General features: G+C 51.5%; 7 protein-coding genes across 7 annotated transcripts; 2 read left to right on the forward strand and 5 right to left on the reverse strand.

Moving 5' to 3' along the window:
* Positions 1–545: 545 nt before the first annotated feature.
* Positions 546–2,820, reverse strand: N7482_007169 (uncharacterized protein; the record flags this gene model as incomplete). The annotated part of the gene is made up of 6 exons (XM_056689294.1): positions 546–891; positions 960–1,051; positions 1,101–1,712; positions 1,765–2,182; positions 2,244–2,667; positions 2,778–2,820. 6 exons carry the CDS (start codon positions 2,818–2,820, stop codon positions 546–548), a joined length of 1,935 nt encoding a protein of 644 aa, XP_056541723.1.
* Positions 2,821–4,112: 1,292 nt separating this feature from the next.
* Positions 4,113–6,101, reverse strand: N7482_007170 (MFS transporter; the record flags this gene model as incomplete). Its single annotated transcript, XM_056689295.1, has 3 exons — positions 4,113–4,781; positions 4,837–5,746; positions 5,806–6,101. 3 exons carry the CDS (start codon positions 6,099–6,101, stop codon positions 4,113–4,115), a joined length of 1,875 nt encoding a protein of 624 aa, XP_056541724.1.
* Positions 6,102–7,279: 1,178 nt separating this feature from the next.
* On the reverse strand, positions 7,280–11,644 carry N7482_007171 (inositol polyphosphate kinase KCS1; the record flags this gene model as incomplete). The annotated part of the gene is made up of 2 exons (XM_056689296.1): positions 7,280–9,155; positions 9,303–11,644. The coding sequence occupies 2 exons, from the start codon at positions 11,642–11,644 to the stop codon at positions 7,280–7,282; spliced, it is 4,218 nt and encodes a 1,405-aa protein (XP_056541725.1).
* A 5,739-nt stretch (positions 11,645–17,383) lies between these two features.
* On the forward strand, positions 17,384–18,493 carry N7482_007172 (uncharacterized protein; the record flags this gene model as incomplete). The annotated part of the gene is made up of 3 exons (XM_056689297.1): positions 17,384–17,725; positions 17,877–18,206; positions 18,302–18,493. 3 exons carry the CDS (start codon positions 17,384–17,386, stop codon positions 18,491–18,493), a joined length of 864 nt encoding a protein of 287 aa, XP_056541726.1.
* Positions 18,494–18,952: 459 nt separating this feature from the next.
* On the forward strand, positions 18,953–19,701 carry N7482_007173 (MscL family protein; the record flags this gene model as incomplete). The annotated part of the gene is made up of 3 exons (XM_056689298.1): positions 18,953–19,089; positions 19,160–19,360; positions 19,446–19,701. The coding sequence occupies 3 exons, from the start codon at positions 18,953–18,955 to the stop codon at positions 19,699–19,701; spliced, it is 594 nt and encodes a 197-aa protein (XP_056541727.1).
* A 1,959-nt stretch (positions 19,702–21,660) lies between these two features.
* N7482_007174 (sugar phosphate/phosphate translocator) lies at positions 21,661–23,236 on the reverse strand (the record flags this gene model as incomplete). Its single annotated transcript, XM_056689299.1, has 7 exons — positions 21,661–21,984; positions 22,039–22,446; positions 22,510–22,609; positions 22,689–22,806; positions 22,889–22,894; positions 22,989–23,056; positions 23,160–23,236. 7 exons carry the CDS (start codon positions 23,234–23,236, stop codon positions 21,661–21,663), a joined length of 1,101 nt encoding a protein of 366 aa, XP_056541728.1.
* A 624-nt stretch (positions 23,237–23,860) lies between these two features.
* Positions 23,861–24,571, reverse strand: N7482_007175 (VOC family protein; the record flags this gene model as incomplete). The annotated part of the gene is made up of 1 exon (XM_056689300.1): positions 23,861–24,571. The coding sequence occupies one exon, from the start codon at positions 24,569–24,571 to the stop codon at positions 23,861–23,863; it is 711 nt and encodes a 236-aa protein (XP_056541729.1).
* Positions 24,572–24,576: the final 5 nt, after the last annotated feature.

Raw genomic sequence — 24,576 nt, forward strand, 5'->3', positions numbered from 1 at the left:
GCAGCATCCACGGTATGCGTCCTCCGTAATTCCGGGATCCAGCCGCTCGGAAGGAAGGAATCTCCCGGGCATAGCTGGCCGGTGCGCCTGGCCAGCCACTGCACTTTCCGGTTTTCGGCTCCGAGGGTACCGTACTTCCGACGCCGATGTGGAACTTGCCGTCAGCGTCAAAGCCGATGCTGGAGTATATCCGGGCATGCTCCTCCCCGTGGGGTTTCGGTCGGGGCGCCCTCTTGTGCGCCCAACCGGAATTTCGCCACCACAGCCGAGGTTCACACTGCGCGGGTAGCATTGCTGGTTTGACGCGTCGCGTATACTACATCGCCCGGATACGTCATATGTCGGCCAGCGACCCGGATCGGCAGTCGAAAAATATGAAGATAAAAAAGGTGAATCATCTGGGACAAATTTCGATTTGTGTCGAACCTCTGCGTACAACTGTACAGTAGCAACAAGAATTGCATGGGAAAGATTAAATACACCTGCTTTTATGTTATGCCTAGTCGTACATGCCATCTTCGGTCCCTCGCCACGTAAGAATGAGACTATTCGAACGCCAGAGGCAGAAATCCCTCGGTATTGCAAGAATCCAACGGCCATGGCCAATCTGCCAGCAGTTCTGGTGGCAGTTGGAATTGTGACATCTGGTCGAGGCCGGCACCAGGCAAGGTTCCGGCAGCCGGGATGCCCGGCGTGTACGATGTCGGAACAGCAGGATCAGATTTTGCGTTGACGATCTGCGTCGCGTTACTGGGTGCAGTAAGGTTGAGCAGAACTGAGGTCCGCATGTAGCCATCTATTCGATCAACCTGCGACCGCAGCCGTTCGCCGGCACCGGAGGCACGGTGTAGGCCCGTTTCGAGACGTTCTAAAAGATCTGCCATTTCGAGTCTGTATGCAAAAAATGTCAGCCAGAAGCCCGGGCGTCCATTGTCTTCCACGTGACTGGGATAACGTACAGTAATGTGCGAACGCGGGTGTAGGATGCTTCAGATAAACTCCCTTCCATGACAGAGCCGAGGATGTAGCCAATTCCGCCGAGGTGATGGAGCTGGAAATAATCAGTACATGGCCCCGAGAAGCATGAAGACTACGCATACCAGAGGGGAGCTGATCGCTTTCAAGTACTCGACGGGTACATTCGAAAACACGCTGAGCACTTCTCCCGCCACATCGCATTTTCGCTCTACCCCAATTTCCTCCCTAGACAAGAGCACCATCCGAAGAAGTTGTAGCGTTGCCTGAATATTGGCTGATTGGAACCCGAATAAGTCTTTCGACATATCTCCTGTAGTGGGCAGCGTCTCGCGAAACTGTGGTGGAAGTGCGGAGTACATAGTAAGGACTTGATCCATCACCGCCGGTTCAGATATGGATAACGGGCTAAAGAGTGGCCACACTGGTGTCGTCCCATTAGCCGAAGAGAAGTGGCGTCGATTGCCATCAACCACGTGCTCAAGAATCCGGTAAAGGTCTGTGGTGAAGTTCCAACCACGCAGCCAGGTCACAGGCTGCCGGGAGACAACGGTTACGTTGCTAGGCGAAAGCGAATCCGATCCCGGAAGTATAGGCGGCACACCATAGCCGTGGTGCGTGATGAACTCGTCGTCGATTTCGCTGGGATAGCGCACCAAGGAATGGGTCTCGCGATATCGAATAACACCACCCCACACGATTGTCGAATAGATGTCTAGCGTATAGATAGACCAGAACTGCCGTATCGGTTAGTAAGGCGGTAACATATTAGGGGTGTACATTTCGTACAAGTCGGCGCCGCTCCTCCGTCTCAATCGGCGTCAAGTCTTTTGGCCAGAGTTTTTCGTCATAAAGGCCTTCCATGGAAGTCAGGGTGTGGTAGAATCCGGAATACTTCTGCATATTTTTGATCTGGCCATTTTGAATACTGGCGATAGCCAGTATGGCACACGCACGCATATAATGAATACCTTTGACTGCGACGAGGTCCCGAGGAATCGAGTCTCTCGCGGCTGCAAAAAACGCTTCGGAAGGTGGATCAATGAGCTCTTCTCGGTGCCACCGGTTAGAGTACAATGCACCGTCCCGAACACGAGCGGAGACCAAAGAGCAAAGAGCCATTGTGGAGGCAAAGAGCCCTTGATTGCGGAGATGTTCCTTGCTGTTGACCTGCTCTATCAAGGACGGCATGTGAAATAAGGGAAATCTAGAAATGATATATTCAGTCAACATAGTCAGCCAGGGGGCGCCTTAGAGATCCATCATACATTGGATAGACAATCTCGAAATAAACCTGCACTAGATTCCTTACTTGCCGGTCACAGGCAATGGCAAATGATTTCCAAGAATTGTGCAGTGGCCCATCATGGTCATCACCCTCGGCTATTGGCCAGCCATGGTTAAAGGTAGACCAGGGATCACTGGAGACGGATGGACGGTGCGAACTGCGAGAAGTCGGGGAGCCGGAGGCTCTTCCGCCTGCACTTCCTGCCGCGATATGAACATCATTATCTACGGATGCACTCACCAACCGAACATCACGGCCACTCGCCCGAGAGCCACCCTTGACGCCCCGGCGTTTTGCAGGGCGGTCAAAGGTGCACGGTACATCGAAGTCCGCACAATTTTGGCAGCGGCCGAGCGGGTCCTCGATTGGCCTGCATTTGATGCTGCGTCTGTTGCAAAAGTCGCCTGCATTAGGTTGCGTACGTCAGTGAATGCAGGCCTCTTGTCCGCGGTTTAGGCAGCCAGGCTGAAGAGTGCCCTCCGAATCAATCAAATCGAAAGGCAGTGAGACCTACAGGCCTTGGAGACGCGCTGAAGCTTTCGCGGCTTTTGCGACATTCTCTCATTAGATCATTCCAGTTTGGGAAGAGCGTGGGTTTTGAGACATGTGCGGAGGAGCGTCGGCAAAGTTGCGCGGAGCTTGACGCAGTGTCCACAGGGTGCGTCGGGGCACTGGCGGCCTGTTCTAGCAGGAAACTCGCCGTAGGCTTCGAGACCGAGGAATGTGACAGGAGCTCGCCAAGCTATTGAGTGCCATGAAAGATTCAGTACTTATTTACCTGAACGACCGAGTGTAGAAGAGGATCTGCAAGTACGAGTGGTCGCGGAACCGCAACCGCAACGAGATCTGAGTCAGCAGGGTGAACTCTGTGAGTGAAAAGCGGCGAGGGATGAACACTAAATCGGGACGTGAAAGCCAAGCAATGCCACAGGAATGTGGTACCTGGGGGGATATAAGGCCGGGAATTTCTGGGAATATTCAATCCGATCATTATCTGTGATCTTTTTCTCAAACAGTGCAAATCTGAGGAAAGGATGGTGGAATAGTACTAGACCGAGGACGGCTGCTTTGGTCAGAATATGGCTAGCTGGGGAACATGCCAAATAATATTTGTATAAGGCAACCGGGTCGGACATGCTGTAGGACGGTCTGTTCAGTGAATCCTATTTCTAATCCGTAAAACATTGTCGTTCCCCAAAAATTCTATAAATCAAATGATTGAGCTATTTAAGGAACTAATCACCAAGCCTTCAAACGATAGCCTTAGACAGGGATCTTTGTCCCCGGTGTATTTTGTGAGGCTTATTACTGAGTATCAGTTTTAGCCTTCACTGTTCGGATCCTTCGTCGAACAGAATACTAATTGTTTGTGATAGATTCGCTGTGACATTCTCATACCCGTACGTGGAAACTACCGACGCGCCTGGACATGTTGATCTTGGCGGTAAGCTGGGCTTCATTTACGGCTCTCTTTCGGCTATGGCAGTTCTCGTTAGGTTCTTCTTGTGTTTCCTGAGACAAAAATCTAGGACTGGAGGACATGGATAGGAAGTTTGATCTACCCAGCGAGGATGTTTGGAACGCCGTAAAGACCAGAGAGATGTGGAACAACCTACCGTGACGCAGAATTGGGAGTGAAAGAACTAAGAAGGGTTTGAGATCTCAAGTAGGTTTATAAATCAAATGTTCAATACTCTTCATTGAAAACGCTTTGTAAAACAAATCATTCTCTACACGAATATTCCATTTGGCTATCGCTAAGTATACTCATAGAAGGTTCATCGCCGTCAAATGCACCACAAGGAAAACACAAGAGACAAAAGACCCGAAAATGGTTGAGAATGATAGTTTAAACAATGACACCTTTCTTCTTCCAGCCCTTCCATGCAGCAAGCCAAGCCACAATAGCAATCCAGACACTGGCGGTACAGCCTAGAGCCCAGAATCCATAGCATTTCCAGCCATGGCACTGCCCATCAGGAGAACCGAAACCAGTGCCGGCATCAATGGCGTTCTGGTAGGCACAGGAGTAAACTACGCCCCAAAGCGCAGCACCGAGGGCAGGCATCATGGCGACGATCCCCCAATTCGTGGCGAAGTTCTCCACGCCCCATACCACTGAGATGATGATTGGGGCTAGAGAGAAAGCGCTGCCATAGCCAAAGCCCACAAGGGCGGTTGTTAGGTGGAAGATAGACGGCTCTTTCAGTGGCAAAGGGGTAGAAAGGATCAAGTAGCCGAGAGAGAGAAGAAGGGCTGAGGGGAGAAGGAAGGCCATTCTGGAAATTGTTAGGCGGCTATCGTGTGGGGTGGCAGGTCGGTGACGGGCATTCTCTGGAATAGGTGGGAAAAGGTGTGTCGCCGCGGGTGCAAAGAAATCCGAAAGGGATCCGGTAAGAAGACGGGCGATAGTTGAAGTCAATGCAATAATAGTGACATGGGTTGAGGGAAGACCAGCTGGCGGGGGCGCTTCGGCAGCGTAGGACGGAGGAGTCAGAGTCGGGATTATAGTGCCGAGCTAGAGGTGTTAGATACCAAACGCAGCGTGTCAAAATCGAATAGGTAAGACTCACATTGTTGATATATGATTCCCCAGGTCCAGTAACCAAAAAGAAACCGGCAGCCAGCCACCACATGGTGGGATCCTGGACAAAGATTCGGGTCTCGTAATTCAGTAACCAGTTCTTCTTCTGACGCTCTTCCTCCTCTCGTTCTTTCTCTCGCCTTCTCTCTTCGCGCTCCTGCTCAGATAGAGTCATTGATTCGTCGTCATTTCCATCCGGGAAAGTACCATATTCAACCGCGGCTCTGACCTCGCTTAGCGGCCGGAAGAAATCACTCTCTTCGAGCAATCCACTGCGCTCCAGCTCCTCGACCGTCTCGTCAATATATCTCTCCTCGTCATCATCGACAATACGCAATGCAAACGTGCCAATAATCCCGGTGACCAGCAGTAGCAGTGCCAAGAAAACGAAGTATCGGAAGACGTCCAGATCGCCATGCCTGCCATCCGCGTTGCGTTCGTATAGTACATAGGTTCCGATTTGACTCTGCCACATGCCACTGAGGCCAAAAGCTGCGATGGGAATAGCCAGCATAATTCCCTTGTGCTTTCCCCTGCCATAATTCTTCGCGCATGTTGCCACAGCCGCCAGGTACATGCAGCTGGTGGCCATGCCAATGGCAATGAAGGCCACAACCATCACCCAGAATGGCCATCCGGAACCACCAGCCTCTGCAGGTGGTCCGCTCTTATATGCAATTGCAGCAAGCAGATAACCCACCCCAAATGCGATTCCCGAGAACAGAGCCAGCGGCGATGGACCGTATCGATCACATAGGTAGCCGAACAGTGGAACGAGCAAGTACATAGCAATCTCGGCGGCGATAGATACCACATTCACCTGAAGCTGCGTATATCGAAGGCGAGTAAGTAGCAGATGGCCGTACAAGGAGAAGGCGGTGATACTACCTGCTCCTAGACTAGATGAGATGAGGGTCAGCATTCAATCCGTCAGAGCGGGCTACCCAGACATCCATACCAGGTTACAACACCCCAAGCGAAGCTTATCACCCGCACTACCTCTTTATGCATTTTCCGTCGATCTCGCTCAAGGATTCCATCCACAACATCGCTCAATAGCCCATCATCGCTCCCGATGCCTCGGTGGCTTCGGCCCGAACGGCGAGAGTAGTGTGATACCGGTCGCGACCGACCTAGCTCTGGACTCCAATCTCCATTAGAGCCTTCAGCGTCTGCATCTTGGAGCAGAGGTCGGTTCGCATCGAAGTCCCGCTTATCGATGAGACGCTCTGTAGGGCCTTCGGGGCCGGGCATTGTGCTTGCCGACAGGGATCGCCAATGGGTAGATAGGTTGGTTAGAGAGGGCGGACGGTAGACAGCAGGCCTAGGGGCTTATTGTTTATTATCAGGACCCGGCCGGGGTACGGTCAGTTTGGCAGCGCCGTAGTCCGCTCGGCGACTTCAGGCGGGCCTTGGAAGGTGGGCGCTGGGGTCAGCTGGGGGGTATCAGTTGGTTCGTTGTCGCGGGCCCACCCTACGTCATTGAAGATTCAATACTGGCGCATAATGTGAAAGGGAGAGTTGCAAGAGCACTGTACAGGAGGAAATTCTGAAAAATGAGAGACGAGGGGTAGTGTACAGCTCAGGTAACCTGACTCAAGTCGGAGTGGAGTAAAGCTGGGGCTGGGGCAGCTTATCGGAGCACACGTGACCGTGACCGAGGTCGCGTCATATCGGGACGGGCAAGGCACACCACACCGCCTGGCCAAACGATTGGAAGCGAACAGGTTAACATAGAACCGACCCACGAAAGGATGGGAGGATCTTTGTTTTGGAACGTGATATTCAATTCTTACACTAACTCTATAAGGTGTCCTTGTCAACGAATTGGCCAGGGAATGAGACTTCTCCCCTAGACATCGCAGTAAAATGTCAAGGCAAGCCAGTCCGGGCAGTGGAGGTAGAGGATGAACAGCCAGGTGAGAAGTAAATAATTTATTGTCTAGGCCTAAAGAATATCATTTACAAGACCAGAGGATCCGCGCCAGCCCCATATATTGAAAAGAAACCTGGAAGATCAACCAATAGCCCGGTGGCGGGGGAATATCAATAAAACAAGACCGAGAAGTGAACCAAGACGAAGGGGAATCAAGGGCAGGTAGTTTCGTACACGCGATCGGGAGACGCGAAGTCTCGAAAGGAAACGGGCAGAGGTCAAGAAAATGTCTGAAACAAAACCAGCCGGGCTCTAAATGCATCCAAGCATTGAAAGGGGTCATCGAAGCGTCCGTGGAGGTCGTTAATCGTACTGCCCTCCACCCTAGCGTTGGAGAGCAGGTCCGTCGGAGGAGCACAAAGTCGGGGAATATTCACAGGACAATTCCGGTGTGGGAAATGTTGTCTATCCCCAAACGCCATGATGTCGCCGACAACGCCGAATGGTGGAAAAAGAAAAAGACAAACAAAAAAGAAAAGCAGGAGAGGGTATGGCTTCAGAAGCTGACTTCACCCACATCGGTCTCCATCACGTTTTCATCCCAAAATTGATCAGAGGGACCTTTACGAACAGCGGGCTGGGAACCCAGCGCAACTGCCTCTCCCTCGCCACGTTCCACAAACTCATCCTGGGTGATTTCTTTCATGATCCGTTGAAAGTACATCCGTAAGGTGCGAAGACCACGCAGGTAGCCTCGGTCGATGTCCTGAGGGAAGTGCGGCGGACAAGGTGTGTCTGCAGGCAACTCATCCTCGCCAGTCACGCAATTGGCAAAGTCGACAATTTTCAGCTGGACATCAATGTTGTTGTGACCATCATCAGACGCCTGGCGCCGAGGAGGATGGGGGTCGCCTGGGTGCTTGGGGGTTTGTGGGGGTGTCGCCTGCTCTCCATCGTACAGGATCAAAAGACTGCTAGCGTAAAGGCGGTATCGATCCAGCCTACGAATCATGTGTTCCAGGAGTGACAATTTCTCTAGAATGACTGGAATCTTTTTGGCCACGCTGGTGTAGCTGACTCCGTCGTAGAGGAATCTGGTAAGTGCATCCTGGAATTCTCGGCCAGACTTCAAATCGCGACCGAAGTACTTGTCCTCGAAAATGTACTCTTGCTTCTTGACATTCCAGGCTTGCATACCGCAAAGACGAACTCCAAGTTGCTGTGAGGTGGTCGACTGACACTTCCGCCTCTGCGATTTCTTTTTCTTCTCACTTGCCTCAATGCCATACTGCCGAGTACCCATTTTGAGGTCAAGGACGCACGGCTTATTCATGCCAGCCGTAAGATCTTCCAGAAGGAGGAAGAATTGTACCCGTTCATCCCTCCTCAGCTGCGCCTCCTTAGGATTGCTAGGTAAATGAGTGCCGACGTCGTCGTCGTCCTTAACGCTGGTACGAAGGTTGTCAACAGGTCTTCCAGCTGTAGATTCCGTAGCATATCTTTCACTAATCGAGGTGCTTTCCGAGGATGGAGATGAGGAACGCTTGACTGTCGGAGGTTGGCTGGGAGGAATAGCGACATCACTCTCCATCGAGAAGATTTCATCCTCCTTATCACCACCATACCCTTCATCCTCGAAGAACATGAGATCTCCAGTTTTGTGCGAGTTCAAACTCCCACGACGCTGCAGACCACCTCCAGAGTGACGCCTTCGTACTTGCTGCCCTCGGCTGAGGGAGTTGGAACGGTTCGGCTGGTCCTCCGTTTGTACTTTCTCCAGTCGGCCGCGATTTTCTTCTAATGCAGTCGAGGCGGATGAGGAAAGGGTCTGGCCATTCTCGGAGGATATTCTGATGTTCATTGCGGGGGGTGCAGAGCATCCATCTTGGTTGGGGGGGGAGGGTTGACTGCTAGAGGTGTGATCTTCTGGAAGATTTCCACGGCGACGAGGAATATAGGAAGAAGCTCTAGGTAGATGTATGTGTCCACGAGCGTGGCGTCGATGCTGGTGAATGGCCGGTGGACTGAAAACTTCCCGAAGGACCTGCTCCTGAAGCTTCCGGTTAACAGTGGTAGCTCCCCAAATCTTGGTTCGCTTCCGCAGGGCGGACGAATCAGATTCTGTGGATGTTTCGCCCAAGCCGTCAGCTGAGCGAGGTCTACCCAGCATCGTATCATCAATCAGTCGTGGTCGTTGTGGGCGAGAAAAAAGATCGGCTGGGATGATGTGCCGGTTATTTTCGAGAATTACTTTAGGGATCACTCCAGTGACTTGCTTCTGGCTCACGATTCGCTGCGGCTCTGGAGCTTCGATGGAATGCGGATTTAACGCGGTCCCATTGGCATGCATTGCTTCCGACGCGGCTTGATTTGTTCGGCGTTTGGAGCGCTTTGAGGTCTTGGAGAATGTTACATTCAGGACGCCGATATACCTGCAACTGTCATCAGTATACTATTGAAATAGACAGGGCACAAAGTTGGGCTTGTCGAGACAGGATTCCCATGGCAGCAATTTCTCAGACCATCACCATCAAGCTTTTAAGTGAGAGAGTGAGAGAGAGAAGAAAAAAAAAACTTACCTCGGAAGGAACACTAGCATGTCAGGATGTCTCCTTTCAATTCGCTCATAAAATTCATTTTCTCGATTGTTGAGCTGCTTGCACACCGCGCGCCTGGAGAAACGGAATACAGTCGTATGACCACCAACTTGATGCCGATAAGGCTTGAGCTCCACTGCTCCAAGCGGACCAGGCGTCTTGCGCTTGGGAGGAAAACGCGGACTCTGGGTTGGAGTCGCTGTCGGCGTTAACTCCGCATCATCAGTCAAACTCGATTCGTCGTGAACAGATTGACCACTTTCGTCCGCAGATACGGCGTCGGACTCGCAAGTGGAATCATAGCTGCGCTCGGGAATTGTACTCAGAGACTTCTCCGACACACTCTCGGTGGGAGGCCGAATGTCTCCAAGCTCACCGTAAAGGATTTTACTTTCATTTTTAGATCGAAAGGATATATCCACATGACTGACGTCCTGTCCAGGTGAAGCGATACCCTCTTGGGGTACCAACATCAGCTCATGGCCCTCCTCTGCGGCAGACAGTTGCACCGATTGCGCACTAGGGTCTGCCACTAATGGCTCCGCGCCTTCGACTCCTTCGGGCACTGCAACGCGTTCGTGAGGGAAGTAAACGGCAGAGGAGATTTGCTCATTTTCCTCGTCCTCGTCCTCGAATTGTGCAGATCCTCGACGTCCTTCCTCGTCAAGGGAGCTTAACGACTCGGAGAATCGATCGACGTGGGGCTCCTTCTGAAAGTAGTCGCGAGTGCGTTCGGCATACTGCGTCGGAATGCTCCTGGAAAAGGAGGAGCCGCGGCCTCCACCGGGTGTTAGATGGAAGTTTCGGATTTCCTCAAGAAGGTTGCCAGGCAAAGTCGGTGGACGGCGCTTTGACGGTTCATCCTCCTCGGACTGGAGAGTCGACTCGGTCGACCGCTGCGCGCGAAACGACGGGCCATCGGCTAGCGAGGGGAGAGAAATGCTTTTCCGGAGCAGTCCCTCCTCATCTGCCGCTAGATGCAATGCTGGGTGTTCAATTTCCATGGTCCGGGCTGTCTGCTCGAACGTCTCATCGTGCTGTCGGGCACGGTCCTCCCATCGTTTGCGGTCTGGCGAGGTAGTGTTTTCTTTGAATAAGCCCAGGTAGTGACTGGACTTACGGCTGCGCACGTTAGAGGCGGGCTCTACGTTGCTTATATCTGCTTCAATTGAACTGTCCACGCGCCCTCGACGACCTCGGCTTGCGCTCCGTTCCAGCGCGATGCCCCGAGAAGATTCTGCCCGTGAAGTGGAGGACGCAGCCTCCGAGTAGACCGTCGGCCAGTCCTGACCGGTTGCAGGAGCTGTCAGGGACTGAGGAGACTGAGAAACATCGTCTAGTATGGAAGGTAGAAGACTGCGTCCAACCGGAGTGTTTTGTGAGCCACCGGTCTTCGTACCTGATTCATCCGATGGCCCGGGGCGTCGCGACTGGGCAACAGCCTCCGCCTCCTGGTCTTTCACCTGGTCTGCGGACGAGATAGACGAGCGCAGTAGAGACAAGCGGGAAGCATCGGACGGGGAGAAGAGGGAAGGTGTGAGCAGTGGAATGTGTCTGCGGACGTCAACTTCCATGTGGGAAGGGTCGACGTGAGAACGATGGGGAGAGACCTTGGAGAGAGGACTTGGAGATCCAGACACATCATCTAGGCCCGGGATCAGATTGACCTGGCGCTCATTGTCCGGGGCTTTTTCGGGGGGCAATTGTGGGGTATTGGCGCCGCTGTCTGAGGGTAGATAATGTGTCGCAAAGATACTATCCCGTTCGGACAGTTGCGGGCTGTAAGCAATGTCTGGACGGGGGAATTTCTCCAACGGGATCGTCGAGGCCCTTTTTAGGGCGAAAGTTGACTTGGGCTGGGACCATTGATGGGTGTTTGTGGGGGATTCTGCGCGGGATGGGGATTGCGCCTGTTGAGCCCCTTGGAACAAGTGTTGGTCCTGCGCCAGGTGGTGACGTGGGCTGGGCCGAGCTTGCTCGGCTTTCTTCGAGCAATCATGATGGGCAGGCGCGGCAGGTGTCACCAGGGGGTCAGGCAAGGTGTCTTCGGGAGCGGGCGGCGGGTTTGACATGGAGAGGACATTGGTCAGGCCTGCACGGTCGGAATGGAAGGGAAGCGGAGCCGGCGGGGGTTGGTTATTGGGGGAGAAGGGGGGGGTGAGAGAAGAGTTGAATGGAGACACAGGTGAGGATTGGACGCCCAAGGAAGCTGGGCGAGACAGAGTAGAAGCTGGCGTCACGAAGACAAGCAGAGGCAAGTTAGTGGAGAAAGCGATATTTGGGAGGGGGAAGATCTTGACCAGCGTGCCACAGCAGTGAGGCATTCAGTGGTTATTTTTTCCCCCAGAAGACAGGCTGTGGCCACGTTCAGCGAGGGGGGAATCTTACAGGTGGAGGAGGAGCTGGCCACCAGTCGGTCTCGGAGCTGGGATCAGAAGCGAAGCTCAGACACTTCTGGGGAGATAAAGGATCGAGGAGCGAACCCGAATGGAGTTTGGCCCGGGCTGCTGGTAGCACAGTGACGCCGATCGCCGTCACCGCCTTGGTCTGAGGAACGTGAAAATGTGGTTCCGTTCCGATCTGGAGGCTCGTGAACGGCTTCGTGGGAGTTGACTCGATCGTTCAAGAGAATCAAAGGAGGTGGAGAAAGAAGAATGGGGAAAATCGCGGTGACAGTTGTGCTACGAGTTGATAGTAGGGAGTTGGGGAAGTCATGAAGATGGACGAAGACAAAGGCAGATGAAGTCACCGGGGCACCTTCTTGCCTCTCGGCTCCGCCCGTTCTTGCTCTTCTCACTTTACGTTCTTACGGTGTACACCTTCCTCCCCCCGATCGGGCAAGAACTGGGACCGCGCCTCGGGCCAGAATGCTGCTCTCCTACCTATCGACGATCCGCCAGCGGGATATGGCAACATCGAAGATAGCCCTTTTCTCACCACTAGCCGCCTCCAGCCTGATATCTCCAGAGACTGCAGAACCTGTCCCTTTTCCACAGGATCCTTGACAGCGGCTGATTCGCGCCTCAAATATCGCACGCGCTCTGCTTCCCACCGTGGAAAAAAAAGCTATTTTCGAAACTCAGCTAACCCCAAACTCAATGTACCTGCAATGATGGAACCGGAGTCTCGGGATGCTCGTAGGGAGTGAGATAGGTATTCGATCGCCACGGCTGTTGCAGAGTACCGCTGGCGCCCAGCTGGCTCCTAGATTCGCCGGGATCCTTGGTTCAGCTTCCAACGCCGTTCCCCGAGCACTCTAGGGGGCCGCAGGAGAACAAAGTTTTCGGGTCGATCTGGCTCTTTCCCAGAGCGCTCTTTCCTCACCTCTCTGCCAATCATGGGGCATTTCGCATGGCGTGCTGTTGTCGCGGCCGGTCATAGGCGTTTCCCCACCATTCTTGCGAACTCGGGATAATCTTTCATTCACCATTGGTACATACATACCTCCTTGCCAGTCATTCTCTTCTCATTCCGTCCAATCTTGGAAAACTTCCCGGGCGTTTTGACCTGTCCGAAGTGCACAGCCACCAAGAGTCAGGGGTCGCTAGCTTTAGCCTTATGCTTGATCTCTTGGTGGTGCTCAGCAAGAGCTGCAGAGGGTCTGATCTACCGCTACCGTGATACCCTATAACCAGATCTTATGACACCATGTCTATTGATATAGCTGGAGGGACTACCCTAACAGTAGGACGAAGCGGGAGTTGACTCTTGCGGGGGGGCTATTGGTCACGCTTGAAGTGAACAATCCGACTATGACTGTACAAACTGTGGCTGGATAGTCACGGTTTCGTTATTCAATGGAACTAGCGGATAATGTGACTGCTCAATGGATTCACCGATCGCTCAGGCGCCTTAAGGGCTTCCATGACCGGCGAGAAGGCCGAACTGAAGACGGTCAGCAGGGGAATCTGCTGACCGCTCCCGCCCACCTCAAGGGTCAAGGGGGTCTACAAGCAAGGGGTGAAAAGTTACCAGAGAGGCAGTACGTAGGTGGATTAAATGTATAAAACATCTGATATTCACGGAAGTTAGGCTACTGTTCTGAAATATGAATGCCTTGGGGGGTACTCCGACTATCGTGCTATGTTCACCATTTTAACTACTCGTCGCGCCGGGCGGGGCGCTGGTTGAAACCTTCCACTCGTTATCACGACGAGATTCAAAATTGTTACCACAAGTGTTCGGGAGCCCCGGGCTATGTTATTTTACTACAGATTAAAACGCCCGATTTAATGGATTTCGATTGAGCCACGTATATCCGGTAAACCAAGGCAGACCAAATGCTAGTGTTTCGGTTATCCAATGATGTTCTCGCTGATTGGGGGATTGCCAGCTGAGTAAATCCCGTCCCAGTCCATCCCAACCTGATCTAGAAGCATGGGGAGCATTTGTTGCGGCGTGATATGATTCTGAGGAATGCAGCGGACGGAATTTTTGACTGGCTAGAAAATCTTTGAATTGGCATGACGTATGACTACACTTCACACCCGGTTGAAGCCCCGTGCCATACTTTTACTCCAATTAGCCAAGCCCCTTCCTTGAGGCTTTGATACCTAACCACATTACTCTCTAGTCAGGCGTGTTGAGCCATTCTAGGAGGCTCCCTCCGGGCTAAAGGGTGGAGAGGTTGGTCAGGCGGTATAGCTGCGAGACATGTTGTGGCGTATGGGAACTTGAGAATGTCATATAGCATCACGAGAAGCTTTTAAAGCCTGGGTGTGCTGATGCTGGTCTGGTAGTTCTCTCCCTGTCATTACTGTGGTCCAGAGTATTTTGAGCATGCCTGTACCGTTGCCCCCGGGGCAGATAACTAGTTACCTTGATTGGAGTGTTGCTGCCAATGGATATTAACATATAAAAGAAAGTATTTCTTTTTGCTTCATCTTTGGGCCACATGAGCCTTTAAGCTTGTTCGGTCACTATCCCCTGGCAAAATATGAATTAAAGGACGTATGGAACGTAGCCAGCCGTAAGTTAGACTCCCTACTGGTCGTGAATGCAATCAGTGATCTCGTCTTTGTCGTTTATATAGATAGGCTGAAACGTATAGAGGATTCAAACGGGTGCATTATTGGCAAGACTAAGTGTGAGCGTGAGCATTAAGGAATCTTGAAAACCAGAACGTCTCTCATCATATCTTGACTGGGAGAATAACCCAGCGTTTTAAGTTCTTTCTGCTCATTCGCTTTTGCTCGATTGTGGCACCTGATATGCAATGATTTCAAGAGGAACAAAGCTCGTAGTAGGTGTCCAATTTTATCGACGGACAGCACTAACTAACTTGCAAAACGAAGGGATATGGAAGATATTAAAGCCCCTAACAACTCGGTTGGCCATTGTCTTGCGGTTGGCTATACGTGGCTGGTAGTTATTACAACTGGACAGTAGATCAGCCAATATATGACCAAGATGTTTTGTGTAGAAATAGATTAAGCCTTTATAGAGCTGGGATAAAGCGAGCTTTTTCTTTTGTGGCCCATTGGTGGACATTGTTAGGAGGAGCGGAGGTCCTCGATACAGAAGCAACAACGGAGCAAAATGAACTGTATTGTGCTGATCCAAAGGAAACATACATGCTCTTTCTGAGGAGAGCAAAAAAGAAAATTAAATAAACAGAAAGAGAGAGGCCGGAGAGGTTGGGGTAGGCGGGATCGATGATTCAACCATAGAGGCTCGAACCAGGTTGTACCATAACTGCGATGGCAAAGTGTTATAGCTGGTGAAGCATTTTCGTATTTTCCTTAGAAGTACAAAACTTAGAATGGAAGCATCCCATTTGGTTTGCTCTCTGATACTTCGACGTTTAGATCTAGCATTGGTTTGGTAGGGGGCTTGCTGACGAGAGCCATTCCTCCCAAGGGAATAAAGAGGAACCCTGGGGGAGGGAAATTCCAACTGGGCTCTGCGCGGCCCCCTCCACCTCAGAGGCTTTACCATTACATATTCTGTACTGATGTACCTGTCCCGATTGCATCGCGTGAGTAGGAATGAGTAGCCTCCACTGTTGGTGTGATTGGCGGCGTGTGATGAGAACGGCCCTAACGCACCGAACGCCCAACGGGAGGAGCCGGGCAATCTCCAAGCCAATCAGCCTTCCCCGCTACGTGAAGAAGATGCATTAGGGCGTCAGGCCACCCTAACGAGCTGGTTCGCAGCGAAGCTGGAGCTCTGCAGCCACTCATGGCGCCCCGTCCCCGCAGAGCTCTGACTTGGTCCACCTCAGGTGAATCTGCATCTCCGCTTGGATGGTTTAACACGTCTGCCTGCCCATTCCCCCTTATCACGCGCGCTTTACTAGGACAAATCTTGTCGGGGATTGAAATTCCTCCATTTATCACGGTCGAGCGCACGTCGCATGTCGCATGTCATCGTGCAGTGGTCCGACGGGCGATCTGTTATTCGAGCGCGCACAGCCTATGTTGATCGCCAGGGGAAAACAGCCTGGATGCAATAGCTGCGTCTAAGTGAACTCCCCTGGGCATCCACTCGCTGTTGAAGTGAACCTCAAGCTGATCAAACTACACCTGCAATAAATCCGGGTCCAAGCTATTGCGCCTCATCACAAATCCTCATACAGAAATATATACTGTACAGAACCCTTGAAGATCACAGGCGTCAAGATGAGTCGGCCACTACACCTGGAGACCCAAATAAATGAAGGCCAGGACCCGAGATATTCGTTTATTGAGACGCCACTAGAAATGCATCCGGGGAGCCGACCTCAGGAGCCTTCCTTTGCTCCTCTTCCATTGTCTGTTCACCCGGACGCGGCTGTGCAGCAACATACGATAGAACAGCCCCCAACCTCGCCGCCACCAGCACCTGAGCAACCACAGCAACAGCGGAATCAATTAAGTCAATATATACCCAGTGAGAAAGAGCAACGCCTCCAGGAAGAAGGTATCATCTCTACATACTCCAGATATCCTCCACCAGAGCATCATCCGGCTCTGCACGCACCATTTTCAGATACCCCGGAACAGCAACAGTCTATTCAGACGGAACAATATGCCTATGATCATCCTCCTACCTCCCCAGGGCCACTACCCATTAAGACAAACCCTGAGATACCCCACCGAAGGGGTACTCGGTCTGTGGAGCCCGACACAAATCCTTTACAATCTCCACAGTCTCCCTACTTTCCTCCTCCGATCCCCCAAACCACCTCATCGCGAGCACCGCCCGCGGACGACCTGGGCGTATCTCACCATCCGGGGCAGATAATGCATCCAAATCAAGAAGTGCAAGGTGGACCATGGAGTCATGGATTATGCCAATGTTCGAACATAGGTGCTTGTTGTTTGGGGATCATTTGCCCATGCATTTTGTACGGACGAACTCAGCATCGTCTCACCATGAAGTCGCGGAAGGAGGACCCGACTAATATGCTCGGGTATAACGCGTGCAACGGATCTTGCGCTGCTATGAGCCTATTGTGTGGATGTCAATGTGAATCATTTTACCCTCACTTTTGCAACAAATGAGATGGCTCGCTGACAATGTGAATAATAGGGCTCCTGGCTACCATCCAACACACCCGCACAAGAAAGGCGTATGGAATTGAAGGTGATATTTGCTCCGATTGCGTTCGAGCAACATGCTGCACGTGTTGCACTCTGATTCAAGATGAGAAGGAGATTCAGACACGAGAGGAGCGGAGGGGTAGAGCGGCTCGAGAGAGAGGTGCAAATCTGCTTTCACCGTATACAGCTCCCGGGCCAATGTCCTACGCCCCACCCTAAATGAGACAGGGACACCCCACAAAGCTTTCCGATGTAGCATATAGCTTCTGATCTTTTACTTACAACCAAGCAATGGCATACCGTAGCAACCACTGCCTCTTATTGAACGTAGAATGCTTGAACTATAATGTTAGAGGAAGGAGTTTGAACGTACCTTGCTAACTGACCAGGTTTATTTATTCACTGTCTGAGGACCTACGCGTGTAAGCTAAAATATAGACCTGTTTGGATTTCACAGAGTGATTTATATATGCTTGGCGACGAAGATATCAAAGCAGGCAAATATCCGCCAGTTCCGCATAGTGTGGTCCGTAGCAAGTTATGGACCTCTTTACGATTGTTTTGCCCGGGAAGTCAACCAGCAGTCCCCTAGCAACTATTATCTGGCTAGGTCTGGTATACTTCTTCTACTGCCAAGATGTCGACAGTCTCACGGTGATACTGGGTCATGATAACCTCCGGCATGTGGTTTTTACTTCCACTTGCCTTGCCTTCATCCTGTCTATGACCGCAGTGGGGTTCCGGATCCTATCACGAAAGATCGATGGAACTGGCCTCTTCATAGATGAATTTCCTGGTCTCTGCCTTGATGGAATTGCAGCGAAAACAACGGGAGCTAAGCATCAGAAGTTATGGGAATGGGGAATTTCAATCGCAGGAATTGTCCGTGGGTGATTCCTCGGCAGACGTGTTGTCTCTTCGCTAACCGCGACAGTCCTGGGCACACACCGTGTCCGCGTGTATGTAATTGAAGATATCGCGCTCTCGTGCTTGATGATTGAAGTTTATTGGATTAACATGAACCCTGTTGCAGACACTCTTTACAAGCTCCATCCTCTACAACCTCTGCATCGGGTCAATCAAACTCCCCATATTGATACTCTACCGATCATTGTTTCCTGTGAAGCCCATGGGCATCGCCGTCAAGATCGTATCAATAGCTGTTGTCCTTTGGACCGCCCGGCGGTATTCTGGCAGGCTGCTTCACTTGCATCGCGACCAAGAAGCTCTGACATCCTATAGTACCGGGGGGCTTCATGGACCTAGGCAAGCTCTACTATGGTCTGCAGATTTCCAACATGGTTACCGATGCTATCATTTTGCTCATGCCCATTCACACTTTCTGGGACCTGCTGGATTTCCTGTACGGAACAACCTTCCTGGGGTCTCCCTTCTACAGACTAACATTACGTTCCTAGAGCCTGCCGTGGGGACTGTTGCAGCCTGCTTGTCTAATAGCGGCCGTTGTTCAAGGGTCTGCATCGCAAGGACTGGATGCACCATGTCGGCTCAACAGCTAACACCACCCAGCAGGAAATCGGTAGTGGAGATGGCGAGAAGCGTTTAACTTGGGCAGCTGGAGACACAACTAGGCCGACCCTTCAATCTCAAACGACATACTCCAAGAGCCCAGTCTTTGGTTCAATATGATCGGTGTTGGCCATAGGTCTGCCTTCTCTCACTCAATCTCTAATCACTCACACCTGGATTATATCCTAAAAAGAAAGCCTGGTTTCTGTTCATTCACATTTGATTTTGGAAGTGGACCATCTTAACATATGTTCAAGTCAGACGACCAGGCTAACGTGGATCCCTTCCTTACATAGGTTATCGCACGTAATCTATTCGTCCACATATTGTAGATAACCAGATGTCGATCCTAGTGAATATTCCCCCCGGACCCCGCCTGCGCATGCCATTGGCCGCGCGGGTGAAGCATCAGGGCCGCTCCTCATGCCAAGCGACGGCCAAATCAGAGCCCCCCACCCGCACGCCCACCTGACGAGCAGCCATGCGCGATGACGCGCGGGACGTCTGCCCCTAAAGCATCACCGCGGGCAATTAAGAACCCCCTCCAGGGCCTCGTTGAGGTTCCACAAACCTAGCAATATGCGCGGACTCGACGAGAGCACTGACGTCCTTGTTCGGGTCGGCCACACCGCGGGGAAGCAGGTGAAGCATGGATGGCAGGCTTTCGTCAACTTTGCGGCTCGGGACAATGTCCTTGAGGTCGCACTAGGTTTGATGTCAGAAACTCCGAATAGCTCCCACTCCCCAAGGACACTGCAATTTACTAACCTGAACCGTGGAATTCAGAATTGCGGATGCTTTCACCAAAGTCGTCACCTCCTTTGTCTCGGACATCGCTTTGCCGATCGTCTCCCTGCTGCCATTCCTGAATCGGAATATGGACCAGAAATTTGCAGTCCTCTCAGAGGGACCCCGGTATGCCAATGGTGAGGGTTATAACACGGTCAAGCAGGCCAGGGAGGACGGTGCACTGGTTCTTGCATGGGGGTGTGTATACATGGACGCCCACCTACTGCTGATCCCTGCCCGGATAGCTAAAGGTACCAAATTATGATTCTGACTGATTGTGCAGGATGTTTGTCCAAAACATGCTTAATTTTGCTGGAGTCAGCCTGACATTATTCGCGGTCGCACACTTGTACATGCTCATCTCACAAGACAAGATAATCAAGCCCACTGTCCGTTGCAGATATTGCAGGAAGTTCATTAGTGTCGAGGTGAGGTCTTCCACTCAATACAAATCTGACGGTGGGATTGACTGCTGTCTAGGCTTCCCGTTGCCTCAATTGCTCAAGCTGGCAGGATGGAAGAGAAGACTTGCCTGGTGATAAGAGCAGCAACCACGAAGCGGAGAGTAGTTGAGTGACAAATTTGTGCCCCAGAAATAAATCCGGCATTCACCACCGCGCCCGGCTATTGCCAGATTCGATCTCCGCGGCGAATATGGCTCATTTCGCGTTCTATTTTGCCGAAAATTTCCGACAGTATTTATGGTGAGCAAATGACTGTGTTCAGCGAAGCAAATCGCTCGAGACTGTCCCGGACTAGCGCATAGTGCATAGGCAGTTTATTTGACAAAATTGACTACCTCAGCCTGTAATGAAATGTCCATTTTCTAAGTTATAGGCATTGCATTTTTTGATCCAGTAGATTATGTTGAAGTGAAAATATACCAGAATAGCTCATCCCTCACACTCTATTAAATTCTTTGGGGAATATTCAGACGCTACTTCCTATTGACTGCGCCCACCACCCTTCTAATTACAAAAGTAGATAAACTTTGCAATCAGGCAGCCTTCCATTAAATACTTTCATTAAACGGTTTCTCATTTGCGCCGAGATTCAGATTCACTGCTTTGCAAAATGATATAGAAGGACAGGTTGCGTCTAAGTCAAGAACCTAACATCACGTGGTGGGTGTGGATCCGTACTATCAACCCCGCATCGGCGGTTCAAAACATCTGTCAAGAAGCTAGGAACGACTCAACAGTTATCATCAGCCATTTCGTCGTTGACTTCACCTTCACTGTAATCATTATGTCAATTACGCATATCGTCCTGTTCCAGTTTCAGTCTGGGACAGACGCGCAAGTTATAACGGATGTATGTCATCGAACTGTGCGCTCTGCTAAATGTGATACCTCTGAATTGGAAGCTGATAGTGTACCCCGAAAGACATGCGATCGTATGCTCGGGCTAAAAGAGAGCTGCATTCACCCCACTTCTAACAAACCATACATCAAGGCATCATCGGGTGGGGTGAACAATTCGATAGAAGGAATTCATGTGAGTCATGTTATTGGCCAAGTTTCACAAATAATGCTGGTAACGTAAATTCGGGAGAAAACCGAGCTGATGGCAATATTTTATGTCAAGAACGGCATTACGCATGCCTTTGTTGTTGAGTTTGCTAGTGCAGAAGAGAGAGACTACTATGTACGGGAGGACCCAGCCCACCAGGCCTTTATTCGAAGCCTCGATGGAGTTATTGAGAAGGCGCAAGTCATCGACTTCACAGACAAGGTCTTTTAGTTGACGCAATTCCGGGCACTGTCGCAGCTAGCTTGACAGCAATCATCCTTGAAGAAGTCCTTTTTGGCCATAGAAACTAGGTCCCTGGTTAATTGTTCCTAGCACGCAAGCTGTATGACTTAATTTGACCAAAACGGAAATGTGGCACTGGACAACAACCACCTTTCTTTGGCCTTCCACGGGTCTTGCCTGTTCGAAGGGAGATAGCCGTACAGAATAGGGCCTGAGAGCGCAAAGTCTATCGTAAGGAAAATTCAGAAGCCGACCTAAGGACGCTCCGGAATACCTTGTTGTCTTCGCTGTTTTCGCAGCAACTTTTTGCCGCAAGTGCCATCTTGAATGGCTTGGCCGGTTTGTTATTCAAGCGATATCCCTACAAGTCATGGACCTCAACAACCGCTCCGAGCCTTATTTTTACCGACTCCAAGTCGTAGAACAAGGATAGTGCTTTCGATATTGTCCATTGATAATATCAAGACTGCCAGGCGAATGAAACACAATCATTAGAACGACGACACTGCCTGCATAAAATTTGTGTTCGCCTGGAATCCCATGGATCTTCGTCTATACCCTCTCAAATGTACATGCCTCCAAACTAAGAAACAAAGCATTCCCTTCTATCAGAACAGTAAAAAGAGTAAAACCAGCTCCGGATAAACCTCGGCCGTTTGTACAATATACAATAAAAGCTATTGTCATGCATATTCTGCAAGTTCACCTGCTTGCGAATAGCGAGAGAAGTTGAATAGGTGCCCTTAATTGGTCAGGCGGGCAGAAGATGGGGCTCCAGTGTACAGAACCAGCAGGACAATGGTTAGAGTGGCACCGACGGCAATGCCTTTAGCCTTTGCCGGGTTAGCCCGGCGGTACTCACCGACCTGCAGACGCACATCGGTGGTGAGGGCCTGGAGCTTCTCGGCACCCAGCTTGTAGTAAACGAGGCCAGCCAGAGCAATGGAGTAGCCGAAGAACTGCTGGGGGGTGACGGGGTCACGGAAAATGAGCATGGAGGCGCAGACCAGGAGGATATCCTTGAGAATTCCAGCCATGGTCAGGACGACAGCCGAGGTCTTGCCAATCTATTGAACAGTCAGTGAATGATTTAACCGGTGAGAAATAGCAGATCACCATACCAGAAGGACAACCGAGGCGTTAAGAAGGAAAGCAACCAGCGCGTTGGCAATGAGAGTCATGACACCAAGAGAGTAAATATCGTTCATAGTCATGCGGGGGAGATCGGTGAAGAGGGTAACAACGCCGTTGGTGACAGCGCAGGCGGGGGCGTAGTAATACAGGGAGACGAGGGGGTCCATCTTAAACTCAGCCGAGCTAAGCAGGCGCTGGACCATGACCAGGCGCAGGGCCTCAAAAATGATACCGCCAACCTGGATGAGGAAACCAATCATGTCGAACTTGATCTCACCGAAGGAAGCGATAACAACACCGAGGACAATGATACCGACATTGCCAAGGGTCTTGAAGTTAGCCGGGGCAATTCCAAAGGCCCAGGTGGCGAAGAGAGTCACGACAGCATTGGTCGCCTAGATATAGAAATATTGGCTTATACTCGGTGACAGGGTGAGAAAGAGGGGTTGGGAGCTTACCTTCAGCATTTGAATGAAGGAAACACTGAGGTAGAGGTAGGCCAGGTTACCGCAGATGAGAGACAAGCTGAACATGATACCGATGGGGACAATGGCACGGCTGTTAAGTAGAGAATCGGGTTGTCAGAGCCAGATTGTTGCAGATCAATCGCAGATCTATGGTTTCGTCAATCACTCACACATAAGTGCTAGGGGTCATCGGGACCTTGTGACGGGAGTCCAGGATTGTGGTAAACTTGGCCAGACCCTGGGTCATGGCAGTGGCGAAGATCATGTGCCATGTCGTAAGGAAGAGCGCTGTGTTTGGCACATTAGATTTCGGAAGCTCGATAGAGAGCGAGGGTGTCTGGGTTTGGTGACAGGCCGGGTAAGGACTCACGGAAGTCTACAAGCCAAGCAGGTTAGTAACGGATCTCTCTGGTGGCTCGAATCGACGGAACAACACTCGAATCGAGGGAATAAAAAGCAGGGGCACTCACTGAACTTGGCACTCGACAGAACCCACTTGTTGAAGAGAATGACGCTGGAACTTAAGGCAATCCATAGACTGAGGGTGCATTAGCAATCGACAAATCGGAGAAATCGCGGAGACCCCAGGGGAAGGGTCTCGCCAGCGAGAACGCACGCAATGTAGAAAGCCGGGTGCAGACCGCTGCTCTGAGGGGGGCGCTGGAGCGGCACCGTTCTCGAGCTTGCGTTCATCCTGGGACGAGCGACCGTTTGCCATGGTTGTCAGGAATGTGAGAACCGATAAAAAGAGTGACTATGGTGAGTTAAAGGAGATGTTGTGTCAAGGAAAAAATGCAGAACGGGGGCAGCATTTAGGGGCACGAAGAAGGATCGGCGGTCGTGGGGCGGTGACGGCGGGTGCGGCCAGTTGATTGGCGGTGCGCAGAGGTTGGGAGGCGGCGGCGCAGAAGAGTACACGTCGACGCGTGGACCCCTGACGGGTTTCAGGTCGGAGGGTCCTATCGGCTTTGTTTCTTGTTTCTTGATTCCCTTGGCTCAAGGGTCGTTTAGCTATCCGCCCGTTCGAAATCGCCGACTCTCGAGTCGATCGGCAAAAAAATTGGTTTTGCCATCAGACCCTGAGACCCCTTTTTGCAATTCTGTACTCCGTAGTTGCCAACTCAGAATCCTCTACGGACTACTCCAGTAGTGTTAAGTCTAGCTCACTCCTTTCTTTCCTCTCGCCGTATGGGAACAATCCCCTTGGATTTCATGAAATACCAGGGCGGCAAAAACACATCTTAGCTATCAATTGCCATAGATATGGAGTCTGGAGGCAAGAACCCCTGAACCCTACATTATAAGCCCTTACTCTCTAACTAATTCCGGGTCTGTCGATCAATCACGAACTGCTCGGGGCGTCTTGCTGCTGAATCTCCACTAGGTTTCCGTCGGGATCCTGCACCATCAAAAACATCTCCATTCCAATGAGGCTTTGGGCCTTCAGCAGGGCCATCTTTGCTGCGATATGCTCACCCGCAAATTCACCAACCCCGAAAGCATTCTGGATCGATCCCGTAAAGCCGGAAAGGGGTTCTTTAATCCTCTTGAGTATTTCCACTCCTCTACTCTCCAGATAAGTCTGCGCCTTCTCGACATCAGCCACAATCAGGCCAACATGGCCGAAAGTATTGGTGCGCTTGGTAGACCCCACGAGGCGATCGTCCGACACGTTGAATTGGACAAGCTCAAGGAGACCGTATAGGTTGTTCTTATCGCGGGTCATTTCAGCCCCACTTTGGAAGCCGGTGCCATTTCGTCCCCCCTGCGAATAGCCCATGTAGGTCACGGTATACTCGGGGGTAAGATGTGCGTCAAAAAGAAGCCGCATACCCAGAATGTCCCCATAGAAATGCTTCATCCCGGTGAGGTTGGTCGTGAGTAGACCAAAGTGGTTGATCGCAAAGCCCAGGGTGGCCGCAGGTGCTGGGCCGTCGTCACCAATGACAAAAGGGTTGTTTTGGTCATTGATGTCTGATCTCGGGGAGCATGCCCAAGCCCACTGAGCAAAGAGGGCTGCGACCAACCAATGTGAGAATGTGACGAGGTACATGAAGG

This window comes from Penicillium canariense (genome assembly GCF_028826845.1).
Source record: "Penicillium canariense strain IBT 26290 chromosome Unknown utg000004l_segment0_segment0, whole genome shotgun sequence".
NCBI lineage: Eukaryota > Fungi > Ascomycota > Eurotiomycetes > Eurotiales > Aspergillaceae > Penicillium > Penicillium canariense.